The sequence below is a fragment of the Calliopsis andreniformis genome, chromosome 4 (assembly GCF_051401765.1).
Source record: "Calliopsis andreniformis isolate RMS-2024a chromosome 4, iyCalAndr_principal, whole genome shotgun sequence".
Lineage (NCBI taxonomy): Eukaryota > Metazoa > Arthropoda > Insecta > Hymenoptera > Andrenidae > Calliopsis > Calliopsis andreniformis.
In genome coordinates this window covers 12,974,881-12,996,486 of record NC_135065.1, presented here as the reverse complement: position 1 = coordinate 12,996,486, position 21,606 = coordinate 12,974,881, and the positions used below count along the sequence as shown (strand labels likewise).

At 39.7% G+C, this 21,606-nt stretch overlaps 4 protein-coding genes across 8 annotated transcripts; 1 reads left to right on the top strand and 3 right to left on the bottom strand.

Moving 5' to 3' along the window:
* Positions 1 to 11: 11 nt before the first annotated feature.
* On the bottom strand, positions 12 to 3,788 carry Atg1 (serine/threonine-protein kinase unc-51-like protein Atg1). 2 transcript variants are annotated; one of them, XM_076376495.1, is made up of 13 exons: positions 3,466 to 3,788; positions 3,258 to 3,350; positions 3,034 to 3,084; positions 2,876 to 2,945; positions 2,606 to 2,782; positions 2,255 to 2,489; positions 1,870 to 2,184; positions 1,529 to 1,708; positions 1,216 to 1,469; positions 781 to 1,146; positions 559 to 686; positions 337 to 472; positions 12 to 221 (listed from the first exon to the last, which is right to left on the bottom strand). In XM_076376495.1, exons 1-13 carry the CDS (start codon positions 3,553 to 3,555, stop codon positions 148 to 150), a joined length of 2,169 nt encoding a protein of 722 aa, XP_076232610.1. In that variant the 5' UTR covers positions 3,556 to 3,788; the 3' UTR covers positions 12 to 147. The 2 variants fall into 2 exon arrangements, with proteins under 2 accessions (XP_076232610.1, XP_076232609.1); XM_076376494.1 differs by having other exon boundaries at positions 1,529 to 1,798; positions 3,466 to 3,786.
* A 1,614-nt stretch (positions 3,789 to 5,402) lies between these two features.
* Positions 5,403 to 8,003, top strand: LOC143178152 (uncharacterized). 3 transcript variants are annotated; one of them, XM_076376654.1, is made up of 4 exons: positions 5,403 to 5,498; positions 6,096 to 6,300; positions 6,506 to 6,701; positions 6,781 to 8,003. In XM_076376654.1, exons 2-4 carry the CDS (start codon positions 6,128 to 6,130, stop codon positions 7,072 to 7,074), a joined length of 663 nt encoding a protein of 220 aa, XP_076232769.1. In that variant the 5' UTR covers positions 5,403 to 5,498; positions 6,096 to 6,127; the 3' UTR covers positions 7,075 to 8,003. The 3 variants fall into 3 exon arrangements, with proteins under 3 accessions (XP_076232769.1, XP_076232767.1, XP_076232768.1); XM_076376652.1 differs by having other exon boundaries at positions 5,445 to 5,856; XM_076376653.1 differs by lacking the exon at positions 5,403 to 5,498 and adding an exon at positions 5,875 to 5,995.
* LOC143178151 (protein HID1) lies at positions 7,953 to 12,584 on the bottom strand. 2 transcript variants are annotated; one of them, XM_076376650.1, is made up of 12 exons: positions 12,403 to 12,584; positions 11,816 to 12,175; positions 11,690 to 11,743; positions 11,395 to 11,618; positions 11,078 to 11,319; positions 10,782 to 11,012; positions 10,571 to 10,696; positions 10,253 to 10,509; positions 9,941 to 10,184; positions 9,724 to 9,863; positions 9,485 to 9,651; positions 7,953 to 9,411 (listed from the first exon to the last, which is right to left on the bottom strand). In XM_076376650.1, the coding sequence occupies exons 1-12, from the start codon at positions 12,466 to 12,468 to the stop codon at positions 9,189 to 9,191; spliced, it is 2,334 nt and encodes a 777-aa protein (XP_076232765.1). In that variant the 5' UTR covers positions 12,469 to 12,584; the 3' UTR covers positions 7,953 to 9,188. The 2 variants fall into 2 exon arrangements, with proteins under 2 accessions (XP_076232765.1, XP_076232766.1); XM_076376651.1 differs by having other exon boundaries at positions 10,253 to 10,341.
* Positions 12,585 to 12,811: 227 nt separating this feature from the next.
* On the bottom strand, positions 12,812 to 14,299 carry Mettl2 (methyltransferase-like protein). The gene is made up of 6 exons (XM_076376345.1): positions 14,171 to 14,299; positions 13,893 to 14,045; positions 13,512 to 13,826; positions 13,333 to 13,446; positions 13,086 to 13,258; positions 12,812 to 13,011 (listed from the first exon to the last, which is right to left on the bottom strand). The coding sequence occupies exons 1-6, from the start codon at positions 14,278 to 14,280 to the stop codon at positions 12,878 to 12,880; spliced, it is 999 nt and encodes a 332-aa protein (XP_076232460.1). The 5' UTR covers positions 14,281 to 14,299; the 3' UTR covers positions 12,812 to 12,877.
* Between the last annotated feature and the right edge of the window lie 7,307 nt (positions 14,300 to 21,606).

The window sequence follows — 21,606 nt, the reverse complement described above, 5'->3', positions numbered from 1 at the left end:
TATCATCTTTGCGGTACGATCATAAGAATGATCAGTGAATTAACATCTTTTATACAGAATAGGGCAGAATATCTTACACAAGAGAGATATCGAATACGGTACGGGTTTGGGCGGGGAGCTGCGTTCTGCTGCCATATTTCACAAGCGCTATGTGGGGTCTGTCGCGTAAATGTAGCCTTGTTGTTGAAGTACATACAAGCGTTTTTCAACGGCATCTTTGTCTGAAACGTGAGGAAAAAATGGTTGTTTAATAATCGTAGTCGCTGCATTGAGATAAATATTTGAAGCCGAAAAAAATGGACTTCACAGAATTTTTTGTCAGTAAAAGCAAATTACATTTAATAAGGAGGGCCCTATCTTGACTGTGACTGACATGCTGTGATAATGAGTGCAGCAATATCTGTGCCGTGTGATACCGCTGGAAACATACGGCAGGCTTGCCAAACAATTCGTCAAGTGCTGCTGACTGACACTGTCGAAAGAACAAGAACATACACATAAGTACATGAACATGTTTATTTTGTGGATGAGTAACAAACAAATCGGTAGAATGTTTACCATATCTATGGCATGATTGTAGAGAATTTTGTCTGCAGTGGCTCCAGTCTGCTGAAGAAGACCGGCACTGTTGAGCTGCTTGCACTCTGCGAGGCACGTTCTAAACTTTTCGTTCATTGTATTCACGACTGAAACAGAATTCCAATACAATAAAATTGAATTATCGACAGATTAGTAAGCTATGGTCGTAACAGATGTGGATGTTCCAAAATATTTCTCTACCTTCTTTAACACTAGCAGTTGGCTGCAGCCTGCCAGCCTTGAGCTGTTGAGTTGCCAGGCTGAGCCCAGAGCTGAGCCACTGCAGGGCACGAACTAGGAGAATCACTTGCTCCGCTCTTCTCCTCGTTGCTGCTGTACTCGCCTGTTCTATGCCGCTCAAAGGCGCGCCTAAAGGTCCTGCTCTCGTTCTTGCTACCTCGCATACACATTCGCACAATGCAACAACAAAGTTTAACTTGGCTAATATTTCGTTGTGTTCTCGTTCTAGGAGCGTCTCCTCTGGGAGTTCGGGCGCGATGAACGTCAATGGGCGATCATCCGTTGTGGTATTCACTTCTGGCAGAAGATTTTGGAAACTGCCTGCCTCTGCAAATTCAGTACAAAGTTAAGAGATCTGTTAATGTTCCTCTAATGATGTCAAATAAAATGAAATACCAGATATTTCAGGAAGAGTGACAGCCCTTGTTCCAAAGGGAATGACAGGAGAATGCCTTAGTGTATTATTGTTATCCTGAAATGCTCTCGATGTGGGCGAACCCAGGACTGCCAAAGGCCCCGTCAGCAGCGGCGAAGATGCACTGTTGTTCCCAGTGGAACGCCGTAACGGTGATGTTCCACTAGACGTATGCGAATGTCTCGCAACTGGACTGACTTGCCACGTGTTTGGCGGTGGTGGTGTTTCACTTAATCTAGAAATGACCACCATCAAATAACACAGTAGAGAAAGAAAAGAGAACTGACTGCGTACCTTCTACTTGGTGGTGTACCGATGACAAACTGAACACTAGGTGGACTAAGCGAGCCAATATCAGGAGCATGACTTCTATACGAATCCACACTGCGTTTCATGCTGATCGGTTGAGAGCGTGGAACAACACTGCTTCCAGACCTTGTGTTAGTGGAAGGGGACGACGGCTGTGCAATACTCCTTTGAGATGGAACAGGAATAGGCTCTGAGATGGGTAGGAAACATGGTCTTGGTGGACTTACTGCTTCTCTGTTGGACTGCTTCACGTACCTGATAGATCCATAGTGAATAAAACAGTCCAGTTGCGAGAAATCCTTTGCAGACGAAGTTTTAATACTCACTTGACTTGTTGCGTGTGGGGATTATTGTCTGTGTCGCTGCTGAGATCACTTGGCACAAGCACAAAGTCATCTTCAGGACTGGAACACGGACTAGTCGTCTCTGGTTCCGATCTTGTAACAGCCGTGGCTCCTTCTTGGATTACTAACGTTCCTGGGGAAGCAGGAAGTTCTGCAGGAACTGGACTTGGGCTTTCTCTGGAACCTTGGAGGAAAGGGTGCCCAAAAAATTCGTCAAAAGGCATTCGATCCCTAGCGTTGCGTCGTAAGAGACCCATTAAAAGATCTGTTAGCTCGGGTGAAGTTCCAGGAGGGATTCTAAAATAACTATAATTAATATACGCGCATAGGCTTTTTTGATAAAAATATTTGATAGTTTATATCATACTTAGGTCCAAGATTTGCATTCTTTTCATAAAACAATTTTAAAGCTTGTGGTGTGTGAGCTTGAAATGGAGCTTTTCCAGTAAGACACTGAAAGACTATTGTTCCTAGAGACCAAAGGTCTGCTTTTGCATCGTATTGAAGTGACATTATGACCTCAGGTGCCATGTACATTGGTGACCCACATAATGTAGCTGCCATTACACCATCTTGTAAAAACCTAGCGAAACCAAAATCCGCTGCAACACAGAATGACACAGTGAAAATTTGTATGTTCAACCTTAAAATGCAAATAAGGAAACAGAGATTGAAAGTTTTTGAAATGAGTGAAAGTTTATCACTAATAAATTCTTACCAATTTTTAATGTTATCTGGTGTGGCTGTGGGCAAGCTTTACCACAATTATGACTGAGCAAAATATTCTGTGGTTTAAGGTCTCTGTGGACTACACCTTTGGCATGCAGTGCTTTCATTGCACCTGCTAATTGCTTTAAAAACACCCTGATAGTATCTTCAGAAAGAGTTCCCATTGCTAATGAAATAACAGGATCAGTACTGGTGACCTTAAGCCTTCACATGTATCAAGCTAATGCATTATCAAGAAAGTTTTATTTAAAAAACATACCATTTAAATAATCAGCTAAGTCTCCACCATTACAATACTCCATAACCAGGAAGACATTATGATTAGACTCCTAAATGATAAAATTTTGATTACACGAATGCATAAATATCATTATATAATCCATGCAAATTAAAACATTGAATAAGAAATATACCAACCTTACAATCCAATAATGCAACAACATTTTCATGATGCAATTCTGTTAGTTCCTGAAATATGTTTAAATCATTCATGAAACATAAAGCACAAATCACAAATGTGTAACGACTTCAATGAACACACAATAAATGAGAAAAATATTATCCATCTTCGAGAAAGAACACAAACTTAAAGATAAGTAAGATCAGTACACGCACAGTCTCCAATTATTGCATCAACGAACCTTCAGAATCTTAATCTCCTTTCCAAGCAAATTCTGTGACTTCGCCAGACTCTTCTTAGTGATACTTTTGATTGCCACCACAAAATTTGATTTCTATGAACAATAAGGCACAAAACTCTATTAATCTCGAGGATCATCGAATTACTTCTGGAGTTGTAGCAAACGATTCAAGTTGATGGATTAAGAGAAAAACAGGAGGAGCACTCACTTTACGATGTCTACCTCTGAAGACCACGGCGAATGCGCCGTGGCCTATCAGATCTTTCGTGTTGTACTCGTAGTCGCCGACGATTTCCATTCTTGATCGTGATCGCGATCGACAAGAGGTTTCACCGATCCTCTCCAAGCAAGGTCAATAGTTTACAAACACAAGACAACAGGCAAGGGAGATGCATCGCCTGCGGAAAGATCGATACGCTCGTTAAGAAAAGTCGCAGCTCGTCGTGCTCTGTTCTCGCGTGCGATCTCGTTGCTCCTCTCCAACGATGCCTCGAACGTAAAACCTGACATCGCTCTACATCTTGTCCACCCTCGTGAATCCACTCCAAACCTTGGAACGTATCACCACATCGATGACAACGTATATTCGAAGACACAAAACACAAAGCGCCCACTCTGTGTGCTACGATCACCGTCGCAAAATGTCAGACGATCGCGCACAGAGGTCGTGTTCCACGTCGCCATGGACGTAGTGATTATTTCTGCGGCCTTTGCTCTAAATTTGGACGAATTTTGATAGCAATTGAAAAATTCTCTGGGCCCTTTTTTTGAGACACTGTCAGTCGTATTTTTTGTAATTTCTGTTTGTATGCGTCTCTGACGAATTATGAAGAAATACTTGTGGCAGTCGACGGGGTTTTAAGTTCTTGTTGGGTATTAGATGAAGTTGGTTCGTCTTGCCTACCGATGCTAATAATAAACTTACTTTTTTATTTTAAGGATTCGTAATGGTTTTTTACACCGAACAAAGAAACGGTTCTGTGAGAAATTAATGATGGGTATGAAATACTGCATTATCTTTTTAATTAGTATTTTATGTATACAATAGGAGTTGCCAGTTGCAATAAAATACAATTTAAAGTCTGTATAGTTATTTGAGTTAATAGTATAGACTAAAGGAAAGGAATTGTAGTTCTTGGAATCGTAGAGAAAATATTATTCATTTGTTGCAACAGTGACATAATTACAAAAATGTAATAATCCTTCTCTTAAAGTTAGTAAAATTTAGAGTTGTGCCCCTGCTAATATTTTCTGTAATTGAAGAAATGTAAGACGTATTCTTCTCTGCTGAGGAATATAATTGCAATTACTAACTCTAATCATAATTGAGTACTATCTCTCGACTGAATCGTTATTGGAGAATTGATTTGGGTTACAATTTTTAATGATACAGCCCTGGAGGATCTGAAATATCGCTACAATCAGCTGTGGACCATATATGTGGAGCGTGGTCGTATACACATGCAAAGGCTAGTTTAGAATTTTCTGAGACATTAGAGTAAGTATCAGGAGAATAAAATAGCAAATAAAAAATAGGAATTTTAAGGACTCTAGCGTAGGCGAGAAAATAACTTAAATAGGTACACGTTTGTACAAAACATGGGCAATGACACACGATAATGGGATTATTTATAAATCTATTAACAATCTCATAATATAGAATCATCATGGAAACTCCAAACATTATTAGACAATGATAAAAAATCCATAAAAATTGTTTATTTGTTGGAAAAAATAGCTGAGATAAAAAAAAGTGTATTCGTGGCGCTATCTGACGATGGTGCTCCACATTCAATTTTTCAGAAGCGATATTATTGCCATCTAGCAGTGGCGCGTAGGAACTAAAAGTTGTCAGAAATTTAATTCTATGGTGCCACCGCTAGATGACACTACCAAAACCTTTTGGTTCAGTTCTTCAATTCCAATACTATTTTTGCAATAAATGAACAATTTCCATGAACTTTTATCATTGCGTAATAACGCTTAGAGTCTCTAGAAGGATTCTACGCCACCAACTGATTTAATCAACAGATAAATAAACGTAATTCTTTACTTTCAGGATCGCCCTCTCTCACATCTCTTGTGACAAAATTTTAGTAGTGTTGGTAATCTTGGTTTTAAATTGTCCCTCAACACAATGGCAGAAATTCAAGTTGCATTTCGGCGTTCGTATTGACGTCTGCTGTTTGAACGCAGATTGCTCCTTGCGCTTTCGTTGAACTTATTCGCAAGGCCCATCAGGTGATGAATATTTCTGGACAAAGTTGAGACGCGTTCGAGAATATTTAAGCAACAGGGATCCCCAAATGACGAGAGGGAGAAATGCGCCGATGCGGTGCATCGATTTAAAATGCACGGGCAATGGAACTTGAGCTAGGACACCTTGCGCGAGTTTGCTCTTCAAGTAGATCTAAATACGATAATAGAAGCGTGTCAAGTCCCTTGCGGTGTTGATATCTCGAGGATGCAGTGAATGACGATGATTCTTTGAGAAGAATCAAACGGAGTATGCATTTCTGGATTAATAAACCGGCGGGCAGGTACTACGGTTTCACTGGCCGTCGATACCCCGCCACACCTCTGCCAAAGACGCGTTTTAGTAAGATAATTCGAAAGTCTCTTTAACTTTTTTTTTGCCTCTGCTCTGTTGCCTCATTAACTGCTTCAAGTATTCACACAGAACTATGTCAGACCAATGAGACTATTTTGGATCAGAGATGCAGCAAATGTTAGACTAGGTTCATAGATGTAGGAACTATAGAACACCTCGACTCGCTGAATGTTATAGAGTAATTGATTTCTAATGAACACTGGCATTTATGTTTATGGGTCTTTCAGATCAATGTCGGTACAATGCGGATTTGAGGCAAATGGTCACTCCGGTACATCGGTTCCACAGCCTGAACAGTGCAGGAAATGTAGCTGGTCCTAGTAATATGAATAATTGCAGAGTGATAAGAACAACAATAAGAGCTAACAATGAAACGCAAAATAATTTGCCAGTTGGCTCTACTCAACACACCCAGCTGAACAACAACACCAAGTAATTAAAGAAAAAGGTCTACTAAGAGGATTCTGAGGAACATGTTCTTCTTATATACAGGGTGACTCACTTATACATGTCTATCAACAGAAAGTACTTATAAATGATTCGCCCTTGATAATATTTGTGCTCTAGAATATGCATGTTCAAAAAAAATATATTAGAATCTGGGAAAAAAATTAATGAACACTTTGTATATTTGCAGCAATGTAACAACTGCTGGGAATAATCAGTTAATACTATCAAATTCCACCTCAAATGGAACAAACAGAAGTCTCCTAGATTTCTCTGAATTTAGTCAGCCAGAATTGTCCAGTTATAGATTACGGTGTGCTGTCTGTATAACATTTGTACTGGCAACTGGATATGTTGCTGTTGCAAAATTTTTTTTTGGTGATCAGGTAAACCAGAAATAATCTATACTGTATAATTTGTATCTAGTCATAAGCTAATATGCAATTGTTTTTTTTTTTTTTATAGAGTCAAGGTATAGAGGCATTTGTGTTTTGGGCTCTATTGACATTACTATTATGTGCGTGTTTTTACTCGACCCTACGTCGCCGAAATCAACGCAATAATCATCAAGACCATCACATTCAAGAGGAGCACATCGCAACTGTGACCACGACAAATACAATATCCAATGAAAATATCAGACCTATTTCTGTAGTAAGGCAAAATCCACCACCACCTTATCACATTGCCATTCTAATTCCACCGCCTAATACGCCTGACGAAGCCCCACCACCATCTTACGACAAAGTTATGCGATAAATATTACACTAAATATATATTAAGTCGTAATGTATAGATCTCTATCACTATTTTTTCATGTATTACATTTTTTAAGGACGAAACATTAATATAATACATCATCGAGATACATCATTAAATAATACCGAGCTTTTCGTTTATGAAAGAGAAAAACGAGAAAAAAGAGAGAAAGGAGAGACAGCTTTCGTGGGATAGGCGAATCTTATATTTGTGATACAACTAGTGATGTAACATCGACGTAAGTTTTAATATCTATGACACTTAAAGAAAGCATAGGAAGATCATGTTGTGGGCATTATTCAATGTCTGAGCCAAAAAGAGGACCGCAATATTCGCGATGCTTTATGTTTGATCCAGAAAAATAAGTATTTTAATTTTTTATATTTATATATATATATATATATATACATGCTTGTAATCTATTTAATCAGGCAAGGAAAGAAATACTAAATAGGGTATTGAGAAACGAAAAGTAAAACTTCTCATTACTGTCATCGAGAAAAATCTTTCAAATGCTATAAAACACATATTAAATTAGTACTTTCATGGTATACTAATTAAGAACAACGTAAATTAAATATTGTATGTGTTTTTTAATATTTAAGTATGCACATGTACATAATATGAGTAAATGTGTACATTCATACACACACGCGCACGAACACACACGTACATCTTTGCCAGGCTCAAAAGTTGGCTATAATATAAACTTGACTAATGCATACGACTTTTTATAACTCCTTTTGACAACGCTAAAAGTGTGTATGCGTATGTAAATGATAGCTTACATAGTAACTTTCTTTTCTGTATTTAAAACAATTTATATAATACATCTTCGCCTAGAATATTATATTTTAATATTTTCAGCTAACAATTAATTTCAAGCTATGCTCTGTCTATCAAAATATAGTCTGAAATGAAAAGATTAATTAACTTTCTTCTTTATTTGATGTCATCTTTCTCAAATTAAAATACCAAACTTGTTATAAATTTTTATATTATACTATGCCTGTATAGATTTATCGGATAGTGATTAAGTGTAGATTACTATTTTATATAACATGTTTAAATATGATTTTATTGAGATTTACGTATTGAAAAAAATGCGTTTTCGTTAATATAATACGAAATGAAGTAATTGCACCAATAAATTAACTAACATTGCACTTCACTTTTAAAGCATATTGTATTTTATTTGAAGTATAAAATACTGTCTTTTTCTATAACTAAAACTACTACATGTTATTTTAATAAAAACTAAATTGCCTGGCTCTGTATTATTTAAACGAAAGCTAGACAGTTTAGGTACACAGTTGAATAAATTATATTTGCTTGATATTTATAAATAACGTATAAAACACGATAAAACAAAATAATGGAAAAAAATAAAAAAGGAACTTTGTATTACAATTCACATTATTGGTGCATTTACAATACTTAGATTTCTTTCCTCCTTTTTATACACACAAGCTATGTAATTGTAAATCTTTTATTAGAAATTGATAAATAATTAAACTATTTTTCACTCTGCAAAGAGTCATTTTTAACATTTAGTGTAGATAGTATAATGATTTGTTAAGTTTTTTAAAAATTAATTACTACTACACAGACATACAAAACCAGTATTTTACAAATTACTACAAGTAACATGTTACGTCCCGCATAGAGAATAACAGGGTTGAAACCATAGTTTCTTACTAGAAATTAAAGCTAGTGAAAGATAAATAACTATCTTTGGATATAACTAAATCATTAAACGATGTCTTTCAATTCGGTTTAATGATCAGTCACATTTACAGTTGTAAAGGCACTTGCATAGTCGCAAATATTTACACATTAGTCAGTGACAATTCAGGATTATAACTCTACAATGATATATTTTCTAACAATCAACGTTTGTAAAATCAGTTCTGTAACTCTGTGTAATAGATTCGTAAGAAAGATTATAGTCGTAAAAATGCACTCAAAAAGTAGTCACTTTTCTTTCGCTCTGTGCAAATTAGAATACCTAATCATAGATTACTGAGACTCACGAGTTTTTCACCAGTGCTATTTTTTATGCCAAATTAATATAGAAATTTCAGTGCTAATTCTATCAATAGCATGTACCGTGCTTAAACTCTTTGGATTTCGAATAACTTTACGTCTGTATCGTACCAAATCGGTGGTTCAACATTTCTCAAGTATATAACGCCCCACATGTACGTTCTAAACCAAGCTGTTGTACCTGCGTTAACTTGATATCGCCTGATTAGGATAGGATGCGGTACAGGTAACAAACCAACTAATGTGCCATGTTGTAAAAATTTCAAAATTTCACTTTCATCCGTCAGACCCCTAAAAATGCATAAAATCGCGATATTATTAAAATACTTGCATTAACAAATTGCAGGCTCGAAATTATACTCACTTATCAATGCAAATTTTTTCGACTTGTGGAACTAGGACCTGGAGTAATCGCATAATGGTTTGTAGTGGGAGTTTGCTTTTCCATTGATATACCCACTCACTGGAAGGAACCCACTGATTTACATTGTTAGATGAATTGCTGTTTTCCGTAACTCTGATGCCTCCCTTCTATTAAATTAACAAAACTATGAATCTTTTGCAGGTACTAAAATAACTAATAATTCAGTTCAATTTTCTTACTGGTATAACAGAACTTTTGGTAGAGCCCATTAAATCCTCTGGGCTATTAGCATTGTTCTGATGATTAGGTTTCCCCACGTCGACGTTTACTGAAGGACTCAGTGGATGAGCAGATTCTTTTTCTGTCATCTTTTCAATGCCTATTATAAAAATTATTTTATGTGTAAAAACGTCAAAAATCTAATAACTATTATATGATGCAACGATACCAATTTACCTGGTGTTTCTAACAAAGATGCTTTTAATGTTCCAGGTTCTGCGGGTTGAGCTGGATGGGATCCTTCCATCGCCGCTTCATTAACATTCTCACTAGACGTACTAGCAGGCACGTGTCGACGTTGTCTTTTGCTGAGAGATTTCGCAATTGTGTTACAGTCGCTTGGTAAGTTCGCTAACGCGTGGAACACTTGTCTCTTACGTATTATAGTGTAGACTAAGTTGCTGTTTCCATCGAATTGATACTAATAACATACAGACTTAGTCAGGCTCAGTCAATAGCGAATTATCCTTTAGCAGATGCGTGATTTACCTGAATAATGTTATTAAATATTTCAAGGAGGAAAAATACCAAGTGATGATTGGTAGGCGCGGAAAACAAGAACCATGGTGTACTAAATGCTTCGAGTAAATGCAACAATTTAGTGCTAGCCACCATTGACAGTGTTTTAAGATATGGGGAAACATTGACTAGAATCGTTAGCAGACAGTCAAACAGAGGCTGTAGTCTCTGGTGTCCTGTTGTAATTATTTTGTAAAAAACAGTAACTAGTAAGTCAGCATGTGTACCTGAAAATGTTTAATGACTTTTTATATACATTTCTAGCAATATAGAGTGATATTACAATACCTGTAAAAACGGGAATGTCCATTGGTACTGTAGCTGTATAGGGTTTGTTTAATCTAACGCCAAAGTTGCGTTCTCCACTCAAAAGAAGTAGGATAAATACACCAATGTGCATTAATCCAACTCGAGCTAAAAAGTTATTTTAATTATTACATATATTTAAAAAAAAATATTCATTCATATTTAGGCAGTTCGCGAAATTTGGAATACTTACATTGATCTGCACGCGAATCATTTAAATGGTACAATATAGGCACTAATACTTCGAGGACATCCGAACTTTTTAATACATAATATAAAAACTTTTTATTATAATCACACATTTTCCAAAAGAATACCAGCAATTCCTGATGAAAGTGAACCTTTTTAGTCGAATTTGGTAAATATGTTTGCATTAATGGATTATTTAGTAATCTCGTAATACCCTTCAATACAAACTGAAAATCTGAAAAAAGTATTTTTCGATTTTTTGTTCTTAGTTATTTGTTTAAATATAGAAACAAATTTTACCTTCATCTCGATGAATACGACTCAAGTAATTAATAAATAAATTATCCCCGATAGCTCCTTCCTCTAATAGAGCACCGCCACTGGTATCATGATCTAGTGTTACTATAAGAATTTGTAATGCAACATCAACCAGAGGCTCCAGTAAATCAGTGAACAATAAATGATTGTATGGTACTCCAAGTCCAACAGGGTCATACGCACACACAGTGTTTAATAGTGATGTAAACATTGGTAAGGCATGCCTATTTAAAAAACAAAATTGGTTCCAAACATTTCATGTATATAATCAGTTCATAACGAGAAGTATCATATTTCACCTGTTCTCAGAACTAGTTAAATGTTGAATCCATTTGTTTGGAGTGACTGAGAGATCCATGGGAGGATTGTACATGGTTTCACTGAAGCATGTAAGTAACAATTTCAATAGTTCTGTTCTGTTTGCATCCAAAATAGGATATCTAGGAGGTGAGTGTGCAAATCCTACACCAGCCTCCCAAATGTATTCACAACTGTCTATTGACTGCAGTTCTTCTGCTTTATCCTAAGTGATTAAACAAGCATAATTTTTTAATATTCCAAATTTGCCTGATCTTTCAAATACAGAATACTTACAGGACCAGACTTTCTACTTGCAGCTACTGTAAAGTCAGGGCAAAACAACAAATCCTGAAATAGAAATACATATAATAAAAAAAGAGTTTTTTGGCTTCTGATTGTGTACAGAAGTATGTTGCTTACACAGAGTGCATTAAGCAGTGAGTGAGCCAATGGAACACTTTCTTCATCCTCTTTACCAGGTAAACTGGACCAAAAGAATCCTTTCCAATCAGGATCCTCGAAAATGTAAGGTAACAATCTAGTCAATAAACGGCAACAATTCAAAACAGTTTGTTGTTCCCTTTGAGTTCTACAGCTATTATCAACTGCCTTCACTAATTTCTCAACTGCTTTATAGCATAACGTAGCCAGATTAGAAGGAGCCTCTTCCCTTAATATACGAATCTCAGGAGCAGGGATTAAAGTAAATATATCTTGAACATTGGTCACATTTTCAGACCAAAATTGATCCCAGAATGTGTCGTCTGTAGCATCAATCACCTGAAGTTGGAAAAGACATATTGTATATTTTAACCTAAACTAAAACCTTTCCAAATTCACTGGTAGGAGTTCATAACATGCAAGATTTAAGGAATAGAAGATTTATCTGATTAAATCTTGATAAAAATATTACTTAAATAACGATAGACAAATCGTGGGGTTCATTGATCAGAAACGTCAAACAAATCATATGTTTGTTAATGAGGTAATAAACAATCATTTTTTACCTGTGTTTTCGATGTTAGCTGAACGACTGCCTTTCGAAAGTTTAATTTTGTGTCAGCATTTCCCATGTTGTTCTATTTTTTATCGATTTACAGTTACGAGTTTCAGTGTTAAATTATAAAAACGACTTGTTTCCCTTCAAACAAGAACGATCACCGTCACCGCCATGTTTACACGCTAAACGCTGTAGCAGTGTTGCCAATAATTCATTTTTTACTGATAGATTACTTAATGACAGTATAACGTATAAATCATCATAAATAATGTAACATCTGTTTAAGCAAACTTACATTATTCAATGATTTATTCACTTGTAACATTTAGGAGATAGAAGTCACTAATGTTTCTCCCTAGATCAATAGCAAAAGATCCTGATCTTCATTGGTAGCATTTTAAATGAAAAGTCATGTATAAAACTTAAATTATCATATATTTGTTTCTTAACAGAATGTAGTTACGATACATAAGATCCTTAGATTATTTCTTATATTTTCCTTGAATCCAGACTCTGTACATCTTGAGCTGTTTTCCTCTGTTAACTTGGAGTCTTCTGTCCACTAGATTTTGTTCCTCTGTGAAGCCACAGCTAGTAAATAATGTCCTTACTTCTTCTGCAAATGAATGGTTTAAATTGATATGATTGAATAACTTTAATACTATAAGTATAGAAAGAGAATTATTGTACCTTGAGTAAAAAAATATACTCTAGTTCCATCACCTCTAGCATAGAAATTTTCTGCCAAGCAGCAGCCTTTTTTGAACCTTAGTTGAGCTAAATCATATCTTCCATAATCCCTAAACAAAACCAATCCACCTGGTTTTAGGTATTTATACATCTGTTGTACAACATGCTTCATCCTGTAAATGAAATACACTTCATAAGCTTACTTCCAGCTTCAATCATCTGATATTTAGTTAAATGAAGTGTATACTTGTCAGGATGTATCGCTGACAGAACAAATATTAATACTACAATGTCTAAAGTTTCAGGTTCAAAAGGAGTTTCCCATGTCTCTTCTGTTGCATCCAAGACAAATGCCTTACACCTTGAAAAATCTCAAAATCAGTAAGTCATGTAAGTAATGCATTAATTGTATCCAAACATCTATACCTGGATGTATCATAAGCAGGATTCTGTTTTAATATATCTATTGCTTTTGTAGAAAAATCACAACAATAGACAAATAGATTTGGGTCTGTATTGTATAGAAGTATTGGAAACACTGTATTTCCAACACCACAGCCAATTTCTAAGATTGTACTTTCATTCTGACTAGGTAAATCAAGAATTTTAATATGAGCTTCTGTGTTACTTTCATCTTGACTTTCAGTGACAGATCTTAGAGGCTGTTGGATATTTTGTTTCACAGTAGTCACAGCCAACTCTGGGAATTCAGTAAATAGCCAGTGTCTATTCTTGAAAAATCTGCAAGATTAAAAAAAATGTTTATTTATATTATAGTGATCATAGAGTTGATAGAATTTAGCATACTTATTCTCATGTATTCCATAAAACTTGTCCCAGTACTTATTAGCTTCATGTTCATATTCGAAAATTTTCTCATCCGGTAACGTCACCGTCGAATTTTCATTTACTTTTAATTGGGCTAACTTCTGTTGCTCTTCATCCCACGTAACATTGTCCCTGCAAATCATGGCTATAAGAAAACTATATCCGACACAAAGATATTGCAGTTTATAGGTTAAGGTTCCTCAAGGCTACCACTACAGTTTTGGTAATAAACGAGAGCAAAAATAACAGATCTCTACCATGCATTGTGTTGAAACACATTGTCATTGCTACTGAGAGTTCTATTGCCAAATTGAGGTCTCTTCTCATTCGACTCATCTTGCTTTACTTGCGACACGCTCTCTTCCATCTTTGCATCGCGCGCTTCTTGATAAGCACGTGTGGGTATGACTGCTAAACGAAAGTATTGGAGGGTCAGAAGAATTGATTAATCATGAAAAAATAAAACTCTCTTGGTAATAGAGATCAGGATAGGAGCTCTATACTACTATCAAAGATTACATTTCGAAGCAATTATAATTGATATCCATTTACTATTGATAAGACTAACCGGTATAAGTTCTTTAATTAATATTTTTTCTATTTTCTGTTTTAGAGACACTCATTATGCTTAGGGTGCAAGATAAACGTCCTACTAAGGAATGAAATTTGTAGCAACTCATCCGACGTACACATTAGGATTCTTGCAGATCAACGACCCAGGACAGATATAGGTTGAGGACGCGTGGTATGCGGAAACAGGATGGGTGTGACGCAGAGGGTGCAGGTCGAGGGTGGTATGTTGCGTCATTGGATGATTGGTATCACAGGGACGAATAGCCCTGTAGAAAGGTCCTTAAATCGATATTGATTCTTAATCTATAAACATTCCATTTCCTTTGTATTAACTCCTATCTAACCAATGTGGCGTGTTAAGGGAAGAAACGATGATCAGCAAAGAGAGCAAACAAGGAAGGCCGTGCTAAATGAATGTCGACTCTGTTATTATCTCTAATAGCCCTTATCGAACTTAGGTAACATTCTTTCAATGATAAAATTGCATTGAGAAAATATCGTATGGCGTTAAAGAAAAGTGTTGTTTTACAGTTCATGGTGATTTATCGATAGGCTTCTTATCGCGGTTATCTGGAACTTTATCTGAACTAACATCGTTATCTGAACATAAGACGAGTTTCCTTCGAAGACTCTATATAGATTTTCCACAGCAACACGTTGCTAAGGGCTACAAGCTTCTTCTTCCGCTACTGCATGGTGCTTCATGGCTGGTCGTGGGTGGCTCCCGTGATGTCCTAATCCTACTAAGTCCCTAGGGGTGAGATCGATACATCCATTTCTCTTTCCCACATGTTTCCACGCGGGTTAGTACTCATCGTTTTCAACTGGACTCAAAAAAAAAGAGATGTAAAAAATTATTTCACCAAATATCGTAAAAAATCCTCCTTAAAAAGTCATTCGACTAATGCAGAATAGATACTCGCGGAAATTGTAAAGCAGTACTCACGGTAAAAAAAAATTTCAACCGTCCGTTAGAAAATATTGCAGTCGAATATTTCGAATTAAATGCCATAGTAAAATATCATGAAATCCTCTCTAGGATATTAAATGGGACGTTCATCAGAAAATTGCACGATTCTCAGCAAGGAATTCGCAGAAAGCGGAAGAGTTTGTGCGGACAAAGCGCGAGTGAGAAACGTGCGCAGAGAAAGGCACGAGAATACAAAAGGACGAGCGAGGAATGGCGGAGACAAAGACCGAGATTTAAAGGCGGAAAAAGAAATTTCAAAAAAAGGGAGGAAAAAAAGGAAGGCACAGACAACATTTCCCATTTACCAGAAGAATTATTTCGCCCTGAAATAACCAGCACCCAACGTGAACTCAACGTGGATTCTGAAGAATCCTGTCCTATCCCAAAACATTCAACAATCTCTTAGCCTGCAGCCAAGAAAGAAACGTGTCAAAATCCTCGAGCCATCCCCAACCTGTCGATCCTGCCATAATCTTTAGACCCATGGTCCTCAAATTTCACGATCGGCCCCCATGGAGGAATCGGCTGCGCAGCTTGTAATTGATAGAAAAACGTGGGCAGGGCAATGCGGACGGTCGCGACGTCGAGGAAAGGGGGAAAAGTCACGGGGGATGGAGGACGTAATTCCGGCTCCTCCCTTCCCTCGGAAGCTGAACCCGCGCTCTCGCTGGCAGTTCCATAAATTTCACGGGCGCGCGTTCAACTCAAAAGCGTCTATTGGCGTTGAGAAATTTGCAGGGACGAGGGGCCCGCGTTGACGTAGCCGGAACGAGGAGACGTGCACACACGCGCCGTCGGTCGCGTCTCCCGGCATGTGTGTGCACGCGTGGAAAGGGGGATGCAGAAAAGGAGGCGAGGAGACCGGGAGAAAGAGGGAGGCGAAGAAAGAAGGCGACGGAAAAAGATAAAAAGGGGGAGGGCTGGGTAGCTATGCGGAGATAGAGAAAGAAAGAGAGAGGGACGGAGGGCGAGCAGGAGGGAAAAGGGAGAATCGAACGAGGGGGGGTGGTGGGGCAGCAGAGGGGTAGGGGGCGAGAGAGAGGGAGCAGGAAGGAGAGCAGAGAGAACTGTGCGCGCCGCAGCGCTACGGGGTGGTTGCCCTCGTCTGCGCTTTGTGGGAAATGCCCGCTCAATAACGCGTAGGTCCTCGTCTGCCCCTTCTCACCCTCGGAGGCATCGCAGCAAGGGCCACTGCCCCAAAAGGCATGGCCACCCGTCGAACAACCCTTATCCTGCTCTTCCTCCTACCCAGAAGACACTCCTCGCCTCGATCCTCCGCCCTCCTTCTCCTCTACCTCTTCTTGCAGCCGTTTCCCTGCGTCCGAGGGGGATCGAACCTTGTCCTTATGCCTCGTCTACTCGCTGTCTCCTCGCTGCAGACGAGGGTGAACCGACGCGGATGGGGCCTGCATCGATTAATCTTGTGATTGGAGAGGACTCGTGGGTGGAAAGCGACGAGAGCCTCGACGAGGTCACCGCAGGACGTTCGTGCCTTCGGATGGAGGACGATGAGCGGCGATAAATTGACAGGAAAGAAGGATCGAATCGTTGGTAATGGCTCGTCTGATGACCGTCACGCTGGCAGATGTAAAACGATGTCCATCTTTAGGGGAAGGATGGGAACAGGTCTTTTATGCGTGGAATAGGAGATGAGCGTTTTTATGCGAGTCTAATTTTTTTACATTTAGCTTTACTTTTTTTTTTATCGATAGAATTTTTTATTAGCGTTTAAGAGAGCGTTTAATTTCATCTTTGCGTTCTGGCTTTTGGGGGAAAGTGGTCGATATCTGCCCAGTATTCCGAGGTGCCTCACCCTCGTTCCAGGCATGGTGGAACCCCCAAAGATCGTTCGGGCAATGACCTCGAGATTATATATTCCGCCGGTGTAGGGTGGTACAGGGTTATTCCCCCTGAATTTTGTCCGCGAAACTGTACCTTTTAGCGAATCGCATCGCAACCGTGACGCGTTACAGGGACAGAGAAAAATTAACTACAACGCATCCATGTAACAAAACCGATTTATTCGTATAATTACAAAATATTAACAACCACCAAAATTACAGAACAAACCTTAGACTCTTACTGTATGCTCAATGCTATATTCTGCAAATTTCAGAATTATTCAATTAATTTTCAGGTCCACCTTCGGAGTTCTAATTTGCAATTAGACAAAACTGAGCTGCTAGTTGAAGAATTATTTTCCAAGTATCCTTCATTAAGAGTTGGCCATCAAGGATACGGTTTCATAACGAAGATTGTGCTTCATTTCTCTTGCCGTATTTTGCATCGGTATTTGCATTTTAAAGCTGCAACCCTTGTATCGATCACTGCACTTCTTATCAGCGAGAATATAAAGCGGTTACTCCGCTTTATCGTCTCAGTTTTTGATGAATCTTCTAAAAGTCTGCTTTGCATAATAATCCTGCCGATCAAACGAAGTAAATTGGCATCAGTTATAGTTTTCGTGGCGGATGGCATTTATAAGCCAGGCTCGCTACATCCACCACCTACCGGATCAATAAGTACGCTTCTTGTTTCGCAGGGACTATTTCCTTCTGCACGATCTTCTTGTCCTGATAAATTCCATCGACTTTATCAAGATGCGACACATATACGTCAGAACTGACACTTATACTATAATTACAGTTTTTTAGGAGGACCTGGAAGTTCGTGGATCTGTTCCCAAATCACCTCTAAAATCGTGCTACGGATTCCTCTCTCAGATATTTAGCTCGACGCGAACGTTACAGGGATGAGCATTGAGAAAGGGCATTAAATCGGCACGCGTCAACATTAACCGTGAATTATTTGGAGACGGTGCCAAGCCTAGGATTCCTATTTCACGAGCCCAGTCACAATACCCTGGTTCAAGTAATTGGGGAATCAAATAATTAGAGCATCGTAGGGTAGTAACTCTTTCAATAACTCTTTCTAAACTTAATTCTCAAGTTAAAATTTCAAATAAATTCTTGTTGAATAAGGTATCAAGGAATTCCTGTCCCGGAAGAATGACTCACTCTAGATGGAATCATTCATTTATTTGAACAGCCGTGCTTCGATGCATTAGTAAGTAAGGAGGACATTGATAGCAAACGAAGGATTCGAGGATAGTGGCGAATCGGTGGAGAGATTTCGACGTGACTTGGAAAAAGTTTGGGAAAGCAGAGTTGCAGACTCCAGTCGGCATAACTCTGATTCGGATTTTACAGCATGCGTGCAAATAGATGCGTAGATACCGGCCGCTCGTATCTATTTATAACGGCGACGGATCGCGGGGCAATTGACCGCGTGGCCTTGACTTCCTGTTGACCCGAGTGCCCCTAGGGAATTTTGGCGTACCTTCGTGGAATTTCTTGCCACGACATTCGGGATTCCCGTCTAACGAATTTTTCGATCATATTTTACCTGCACAATAGAAACCACTTGACACTGTTCTATATTACATGTATGTATGTACAGTGTCTCCTCGTTATAGGCTCACATCAATTCTTGCTTATGGTATCCCACTTTGGTCTTATCCAAAATTGTCAGTGTTCAGTTCTCTCTGAAGAACGTCAGATTTGATTTTCCTGTAGCACGATCGATCGTGGGTGGCAGGTCGCTTTTGCAGCGGCCATTTATAACGATGTGAAAAATTGATATTACGAATCGAGAGAGAAGAGTACGAATGTTTGGACGATCTATCTTCCGCTCGGCAAAAACGAAATCGAGGAATTGTGGATGGCGGAGGAGGACTGTCGCGTAGGCCGCCTAGAGGAAAAGGATTTTCTCTCTTCTCTCTCGCCGAAATCAGCCGTATCGATTCTCCGCGAATAACTTTGTTTAGCTTACTCGGCTCTACGTGCTTTTTTTCTGCAATCGGTAGGAAACCTGTTCGTACGAGCAACGGAATGTCTGAGTGGCTGCCGTCCTCTCATCTCCGTGCAATTCCATGCGTAGTAGAACGAGTCGACCAGGTGAGATCGTTCATTCTGCCGGGGACATTTTTGTTTCAACCTCGAGGAAGAGGTGCACCCAGAGAAACCGGCAGAATCGAGGATAAAACTCTGGAGGAAGAAACAGGAAAGCCAGGGGGAAGAAAATAAGAAAAACTATTACCTGAAACTATGAGAAACCACAAACAATGAGTTACCTCAAGTGCTAGATTAACAGTTATAGGCATTTGATGCATGCCTCTCACTAATTTGCCGAATAGCTCATAAGTACCCTTGCAAGGACAGAATTTAAGTGAGCTCAGCAGAATGAACTCGAGTTAATTGCGGGCTGAGTTAATGCCGATACTATCGGGCAGGAACATTATTATCGGGGCGATCGAATAAGGCTAGAAAGAACATGGAACGTAGGGAAGACGAAGGTGGAGGAGAGAGGGAGGGGGGGAGATAACTCGTAGGAAGTTGTGGAGGATGTCGAGAAATGAAGGCCAACGGCCTTGACCTTGTCCGTGACTTCGTGGTGAATGAGAGGGAAAGAGAGGGAGAGATACAAGAAAAGACATCGGTCAAAACAAAGTGGCCTGCTTTCTTGTTCGGTCGCCTGGTCGGTGCCTACGTAGGCAACGCAGTGGTCGCGGTAGGCAAATCCAGGTAAACGGCCCAGTCAATGTTAATGACTGACTCGACCGATCCCCTCGACGGCTTCTACGAAATGTTCTATGGGAGGGCAGGGGAGCGAGAGGGTGATTTGCCAAGCAGGCGATTATGCGTCCGCAGGCAAAAGATGCGCACTGATTCAGGCTTAAGCTGTTTGGATAATGACCGAACTCGTTGGGTAATATACACGTCATTTGTGAGAGAAGTATGCGTCAGTTTAACGAGATAGGGAGAACAGTAATAATGTAAATTTAGACTATTGTCCGAGGACTTTGAAAAATATTTGCAGGCGTCTCGCTGCTTTAGGTTTGAGTCGTGGGACCAAGAAGAAGAAGTTGAGATCGAAAACGCTGATTGGGAAAGTGATTTATTGCTCAGGTCATCCACGCGATAGGGACTCTGAGTTTTTTTGTCAGAAAACTCTGTCCGGACGTCTCTTCGACGCGAAGTTAATCCTGTCCTCCTGAAAATAGTGCTCCCATAGTTTGTGTTTCTTCATCGATCTATGGGAAGCCAAGGTAGAGTCAGATCTCCATAGATTGCTAACGTAGAAACAAATCAGTAACCCAGTAGCAATCTAATAAAGCCCCCTTCGCAGAAATATTGAAGCACACAAAGATCGATGCAGCGGGTGCACGATCTCGGGTGAACTCGATCGATCCGCCCGTAACATCTAGTCGTCCAGCAGCGCTCTGTGAATGAGAAACGTCGATGACCGCGAAGGAAATCGCCGAGATTCGCCGTTGCAGAAGGGACGAAAAAAGAGCGACAGGGGAAAATCTCTCGTCTCCTGACCTCGAGGGAGTAGGAGAAGTGAGTGAGGTCGTTCCACGATCGATAACGTGAGTCTCTCGCGAGAAGGTGCGAAAGAACCTCGTCGGGCACCAACGAAAGGGCCGAAAGAATCGATCTCTCGTCCTATGAAAAGAAAGACAGAGCGAGAGAGCGAGACTGCGCTTTCGGAGGAGCAAGCAGGAGGCAGGAAAGAGAAGAGACAGAAGGATAAAGAGAGAGAGACCGGTTCTCTTCTCCAGCAAAGACTGGACGAACGAGAGAGGTGAGAGTTCGGTACTATCTCAGGTAGATTTGTACATAAGAGGGCATACGGCGCGCATTTATTGCCGCATCGCGAAGGGTCGCGTTCTAGGGGGTGAGTGTACCACCCGCCACTGTCTGTCCCTCGTCTTTCTCTCTTCTTTTTTCTCTCTTCTCTTCTCCCTCGCGTCGTCCTTCACAGTCGGTCCTCGTCTGCCCCTCGCCGCCGTTATTCCCCGTCTCCGTCGCGCTCCACGCTCGTTCATTCGCATGCCTGCCAACTGCGCCACGCCGAAACCCGCGTCGAGAAAACCGCGGCGATCGCAGGACCCCTCTCTTCTCCACCGCGTCGCTCCCTCGGCCGGCAGCGTGTCCCATCTTCGTCGCGCGAAACGCGAGGACGTTCGTTATCTCTTCGTCGGTCGTCGACGAGGCTCGCGCGATATCGTGCGCGTGTGTTGAGTGGCGGTCGTGCAGACAGGTGCGGCCGCCGGAGCCCCAGCATTGGTGATGGCGCTGGTGGCGC